This window comes from Alosa pseudoharengus, unplaced genomic scaffold, assembly GCF_046254945.1.
Source record: "Alosa pseudoharengus isolate Yale_2024_CS ecotype anadromous, Long Island Sound unplaced genomic scaffold, YU_APseudo_1.1 YU_APseudo_1.1_scf_23, whole genome shotgun sequence".
NCBI lineage: Eukaryota > Metazoa > Chordata > Actinopteri > Clupeiformes > Clupeidae > Alosa > Alosa pseudoharengus.
The window spans coordinates 13,659,869-13,666,811 of record NW_027468685.1 but is presented as its reverse complement, the minus strand read 5'-3'; the positions used below and the strand labels follow the sequence as shown (position 1 = coordinate 13,666,811).

Here is a 6,943-nt window from a genome sequence, read left to right as displayed (position 1 = left end):
CTTCTTTCACTTCTACTCCCTCTCTCTCTGTCACTCTCTCTCTCTTTCTCTGCCTGCCTCTCTCTCTTTCTCTGCCTGCCTCTGCTTCCCCTCTTTTGCTCTTTCCAAAAGATTTGAATATATGTAGGCACTTATGAAGGGCTCAAGTCTATGGTTCTGTCCTTGTGGCGTCAGTGTCTAGTGTTTTTCCCCCTTTTCACGCCAGCTCTCGTCAGCAAAGATGGTGCACACGTTTGCAGAACTTAATTTTCTGTCATACTGTTCATGGGGTGTTGAAGTGAGTGAAGTGAGATGTGAGTTTAAAAGTTCAGTTTCCAGAAGTTTCCAGAATTAATGATCAACTGTTTTAGCCGGGGATCACACTGGCAGTGGTAAGCGTAACGCAAAGGTCAGACCATATGTTCTACAACCCCAAATAAGAAAAAAATGGGACGTTGTGTAACTTGTGTAAAATGCAAATAAAAACAGAATGTTATAATATAATATGCAGCAACATGTTTAAAAAAAAGTTGGGAGTTGGCATGTTTACCACTGTGCTGCTTCGCCTCTTCATTTAACAACATTCTATAAATGTTTAGGAACTAAGTAGACCAGTTGCTAGTTTTGAGAATTAACTATTGTATCATTCGTGCCCGATATAGGATTTCAGTTGCTCAACAGTATGGGGTATTATTAATGATGTTTTTCATTTTATGAGGCACCTTATTGCCATGTTGGCACCTGGACTCTTTCTCCTCTATGGAGAAATACTGTTTAAATATGTGCAGAAATCGTTTTACCTGCTGCTTGCCTCTGGCCAGTGTGATCCCTGCCTTAGTATTGGGGTGGAACTCTGCATAGTCCTTTGTTCCTTTCTCCCATGGTGTTCTATTTTGGATTAAGGGTTCTTTTGCTGTTCTAATGCATGTGAGTCATACACATTCATACACTCTATAGACTGAAGTTAGATAGTGGACACGGTTACTACTGTAAACTTTGTGAAGCAGATTGCATTGTTGTCACGTAGCAATGGGTGTCACAAAAATAGGAAGTTTGCCGTTTTTGCCCGGCATCTGTAATGGGATGAAGGTTGTCCCATGGATAACTAAGAGACACACAGTTTTCAGGGATTCCATCAAATATAGTGTTTCATGAATGCATGCTTAACTATGAATGTAAAGTGTGTGTGTGTGTGTGTGTGTGTGTGTGTGTGTGTGGTGTGTGCGAGAGAGAGAGATAGAATCAGGTTGAGGTCGAGGCCATTAACTAGAAGAAGTGTCGGCCGGAGATCCATTATCAGCGTCATAGTTGTGCCCACAAGGCTTCCGTTTTAACATTCCATATGTTATCTTAATGAAGCGGAAGTAGATTGGGAACAAAATAGAACGTTCAAGCATTGTTTTTGTTTTTCTTGTTGAAAGGGTCTATAGCGTTGTGTCCGTTACATGTTTTGTTTGTGTGTGCGTGTATGTGTGTAAGTGAGACGCCAGTAAGTTCATCAGTGTTGAGCTATTCAGGATCAAGAATGGGTTTCATTAAGCTGGTCCAGTGGCTGTCAGATTTGAAGAACTATGAAGTATGATCTGCTGTTTACATTGTTTGTGCAGGGTCATCAACTAGAACATCATCAGCATTGTCAATTCCCCTCTGCCTTGATATGAAAGTCGTTTAGATATATGCAGGGAATATGCATGCAGTGAAATCCTGCCAGATGACTGTTGTCAGATAAGAACACATCTTTGGAGATCCGCTTATTTGCTTTGTTGCCCAGAGGAGATGTTTACAATAATTAAAGTCTGTGTTGATTTGCCCAGCGGGTCATATGCATTTTCTATTAGTTGTGCTCCAGTGAGAATGGGCTTCACCTCATTTCTCTAGTGTTTTCTCCCTGTGGGTTGTTCATTGTTTTTGTTGCTCAGCTTGTCAGACAGATCTGTTGAAGCAGAAGATAACCATTATCAGCGATGGAAATCGCAAGTCTAATCAAGATTCGATACAGTATTGATTCTTTAAGCCAATGATTTGACTCTTTTCAAAAATTGCAGCAACTCCATTCGATTCCATACTGGGGTCTGTTGTCGATATGAAATGATCGATTCAATATGTAGTTTGCTCGCACACTGGCCATTGTCCATACCTGCTATCAGCGTCAGATGACTCCAGCCTCTCAGTCACTGTCTCTTAACCAGTCTTCCCTTCCCTGTCTTTCACAGGGGTCAGAAACGCAAGCTGGGGGAGGCCAGAGACGAGCGAGAGAAGGAGGAAGAGAAGGAGGATGTGGCCGCTGGAGAGGACACGGCGCTCTCGGACAGCCAATCCAGCAGGGACTCCAACGAGGAGGGCAGCAGCTCGGAGGCGGACGAGATGGCCGCCGCCCTAGAGGCTGAGCTCAACGACTTCATGTGAGGCAGAGGACTCTAAACCAAGCACTCGTCCTCCCTGATGCTCCCCAAGGCCCTCGACAAACTGCACTGCCCTGACATGTGGTACCTAAAACAGGGGAACTTCTTTTGTGTGTATGTGTGTGGGTGAGTGTGTGTGATACAGTGTGCGTACATACAATGTGTAAACATGACAAAGATGAAGAATAATAATGAAGAATTTTTGTTTGTACAGTATATAGTTCCTTAGCATAATATTTTAGGTGGGGTTGTATAAGCTGTTGACGAACACGTTAAAGGTGTTTCTGTGGTTAAAATAGAAGTGGTAATTTTGAAAATGTTTAACTTTTACCTGAGTTTGTTTTTTCCTATGATCTTTTATACAAATTCAATTTAAAAATAGCTAAATATAAAATGAATTGGTTCATAAATGCCAAAGAGCCTGGAAAAGGTCCATTTGGACCAGCAGCTAAAATCCATGTTTTACACAGACTTCCTGTTCCTGTGTCCAGTTTCTTTTTTAGGATTGATTGTTCTTTACCAGCAGTAAATCTCTTGACGCCTGAATGTGACCTGTTTTGATTTTTGCTTTCATTTCTGATCCTCGGTTCTTCATTTCTGTTTTCTATCGAACCTTTAAACTTGGGGGAATGATTCTCACAGAATGGACCCACCCTCTAAAGATCACAATGTCAAGGGTGTATCTTAATGGGCTGTGTGTGTGTGTTGGTGTGTGTATATGTGTGTGTGTGTGTGTGTGTGTGTGTGTGTTGTGTCTTCACTCTGAGGGGAATGAGAAAGAAACTGACCCTTTTCCAGGACCAGACGAAATAGATCACAGGACAGCAGGTGTTCTCAGACAGTCTGGGCCTTGGGCCTTGTCTTTGATACCATCAGCCTTTACGCAGACACATGGTTCAGTATTAATGACAGAAATGAGAATTATTTGAACAGTCTTTGCAGTGGAGAATTCTAACTAAACCTCCGGAGGGAAGTTAAGCATGTAAGTGGAGTGTCTGCTAAAGTGGGGTTCTCACAATTCTCCAGTCATGTAGATGTTCAGATTTTGTCAACATTAGCAATTAACCATGTTTATTTTTCATCATTTTACTTTACTTTGTATCCATTAGATGTTTCCCAAATTGAGTCCCAGTGTACTGAACCCCACAATTTACAAGACAGCCATGACAAATTATAAATGTGAATGTTTCTTGACCCTTGATGCCGACAGATTCACTTCACACATTCATTGATGGAAATTGAGGTGCTCTGACAAGCTTAAGTCACTTTTTGGTCTTAACCACCTTTACTACAGTCACACAAATATTTCTGTTAAAAAAACAACATATTTTCATCATTTGCATTTTGTTTTGTGTGTCATGATACAAGCTTCACCCCAGTTCAAGATGTATATTCCCCTTATGGTGGTGGAAATAATAGACTTCCCTAGATTGACTTCCCCAGTGAAGACGAGCGTATGGTGACCTGAGCTCTGGGTGAGAGCACAGACTTCTAGGTCATGGGTAGCAGACAAGGCTGAGATGCTGATTGGTTGGCTGTAGCACTGTGAATCGGGATTGGCGCCCAAGCCCTGTCCCTCCCCCTTTCCTCTGTAACTGAAGTCTGCCCAGGTGGACAGTCATCAGTACTGAAAGCTCTGCATTGTGTTTCATCCGTTTTTCTGATGTTCTGATCCCTGTCATTTTAGTTTTGTGCTGTTGTTTTTATTTTTCAAACAAAAGACTGATGTAAAATATTTGTACATTCTATTTCATACTTGACCTGACCGAAAGAAGACAAAGAAAAAAAAAGATTCATTTCATTAAATAAAAATTTGTTTTGTAAGTCTTGTCTTTGATTTGTGGTTTGCCAAACAGCTGATGTTCAGAGAGTGAAATTATTCCATCAGCAGTGGAACTCCTTTTATCATTTTGAAGTAATCCATGAAGGAGACAGAATACATGAAAATGACCTCTCATTCTGGGCCTGAAGAAGACACGGATCTTACCTGAGATGTGAACAAAACAACTGGCAATATTATATTCTAGACTTGTTTGATGTCCTAAACGAAGCTCCATGAATTGTCATTATAGGCCTAAATTACAGTTTCCCTGCTGAGGCTATAATTGTGATGTAATGTTAAGGTGAAGAGATTAGCATCAATGCTACAAGTAGATAAATGCAGTAGTTATACAGGAAAAACACCTTTAAATCTGAGCCGAGTGAACACATTTTTCTTTTCTCTTTTTCAGAGTAAAAGGTGTCTATTGTGTCTGGATTTTTCTCTCCATCTATCTCGTCATCTTTAATAAAAAGCGATGTCCTGGCGAGTGTCGGGAAGTCAGTGGAAGATTAGCGTCTGTTCCTCGCCGCTCTCGCTCTCCCGTTCACACACACGACAGTGGAGGCTTGCGTCGATCTCCCTGCGAAGCACCACGCCTGCCTTTATTCTGACAGGGTGCCACTGATCTCTGAACACCGGCGTCTGGGAGAGCCGTACCTGCGCTGCCTCCGATGTAATTTCCTGAGTCACCCTACGAGGGGTTGTGAATTAAACGAGGTTTGCACTGTAGAAAACAAATGCCCTCTCTCCAACTGAAATGTCTCGAAAGTTAGTCTCAGAAACCTTTAGACGGCAATATCACCCTGAATTACTCAACACATTAGCCTCTGCACAGCTTTAGTATTCCGGCATGTCAGCTTTTCCTTGCTCTTTAAGTGAGCCCTAGTGTTCTGACTTCTTGTTTGATTAGCCATATTGATCCTGGGCTCATTTTTAATTAGAGTGATTGTAATCCCATCAGTCACTGAACTGCCGAGCGGAGCGGCCGGGTTATTCCTTCATAATTACCCTGATGAGCTCCAGATTGATTGTGAACCTCGAGCGTCATGATCATCTGTCAAAGACTCCCTTGTGTTTTCCTCTGATATTAACCCGAGGGAACTGGGTGAGCTCTGTTCCAGTTGCTTTAATGTAACCGGCGCCATACTGATTGGGTGGGTGACACAACACTGACACTGTGGAGAAAAAAAAAGAAAGAAGGAAAACTATGTTTTTTTTTTTTCTGTTCTTGCGGTCTAAGAGAGCAGAAAAGCTTTAACAAGGCTAGGCCATGCTGTTTGGGAGCAGAGGGGTTCCTCTCCAGAGATCTGCCATTGATCCTGGAGTATCCGCCCAGTGTTCTCTTAGGCTTGCTGGATTTACCCACATGCTTCCATTAAATCACTTTTATGACTCCATCGACTAGGCAGACAGAAAAGTTATGCATCGCTCCCTTTCTGCACAGCTCCCAGAGGAACAGGAGAGTTTAAAGCTATTCTCTTTTTTCAAGCTTGTCTCTTTCCATTCTTGCTCAGCCCTGAAAGGCAGGCTTCTCTAACCCCTGAGGTTCGTTGGAAAGGTCAGGCCTGGGTTTGACAGACAGTCGGCAGTGCAAGAGCAGGTCCCAGAAAGATTTCATGCTCACCTCTTATCTCATATCTGTCTACAGGGCATTTGAATCCCCACTCCCCTAATTTTAGTTCTCTTACCATGAGAGACTCCAGTCTGAACGTTGTGATTGGTGGCTATGATTGATTGGCATGCCTTGAAACCAATGGCATGTTTCAGACATTCTGATGGACAGGTGAACAACACCCTTTGCCATGGAGGTCCCAGGAGAAGGGGATAGAAATGCTGACAAGCAGGTTTCCATGGTAGAGCTTGGGAGAGTGATGACTGGTATTTTGAATGGGGGGAGAGGGAGAGGAATGGGAGAACTGTCACCATTTTAAACACTGAATTATTGGACCCCAGGTGGTGGGGTGCATATACACAGTGGTGAAATGAAAGAAATTCCCCACAAAATGTATACAGTTTGAATCTATGCAGTCTCACTCTCTGAAAAACAATAAATTCCTCCTCCACGGCGTCGTGTCCCTTTGATCTGCTGACGTTTCTAGAAAATGGCGCGTCTTTTCATCTCCAATAATCGAGCCGAGCAGGTGGGTAATGTGAGACAGACACCAGGTTTTGAGGCGATGTTTTGTCACCTCAGTCGACCTGATGTAGCTACAGCGTCATACTGTCAGGCATCAAACAAAACACAGGAGGTGTGAAATGATACAGACTCTCTTTATGGCCTCACATCCAACACAGATACAGGAGACCGCTGGGTGAGTATTCATCAATGTTTCAGAAAGGGAGAAAAAGTAGGACTATAGACTATAGTGGGAAAATAGAGGGACTATAAACTCAATCATGATGTGTTTGCATGCATACACTCCTAAAACGAATGTGTTGAAAACAACACAACTTGCGTTGTTTTTAACACATCGCTGTGTCCATATAGGGACAACACAGTTTGTGTTGTTTCCTTTTTTTATTTGTTATGAGGCAAACAGGGTATCGCACCGACGACTCCAGGCCTACCAGGTGTGTTAGTTCAAATAGTAGCTTATATCAGTCCTTCAGTCAAGAAAGAACTCGCACACCAATGTTGATGAAAAGTGCAAAGTGCTACCAGTGTCTTTGTTACACAGTATGTGTTGAAAATAACGAACACATCTCTGTGTCCAGATAGGGGCAACACATTCGTTTTAAA

The 6,943-nt window shown here is 42.5% G+C and overlaps 1 protein-coding gene across 1 annotated transcript in view; it reads left to right on the top strand.

Annotated features, from left to right (window-relative positions):
• ctdp1 (CTD (carboxy-terminal domain, RNA polymerase II, polypeptide A) phosphatase, subunit 1) overlaps window positions 1–4,205 on the top strand; it is a 96,034-nt gene extending 91,829 nt beyond the window's left edge. The window contains exon 13 of the mRNA XM_076301655.1: window positions 2,193–4,205. Within this exon, the coding sequence (XP_076157770.1) occupies window positions 2,193–2,385 (193 nt within the window). The 3' untranslated portion in view covers window positions 2,386–4,205. The remainder of the gene's footprint in view (window positions 1–2,192) is intronic.
• The last annotated feature ends 2,738 nt before the right edge of the window (window positions 4,206–6,943 follow it).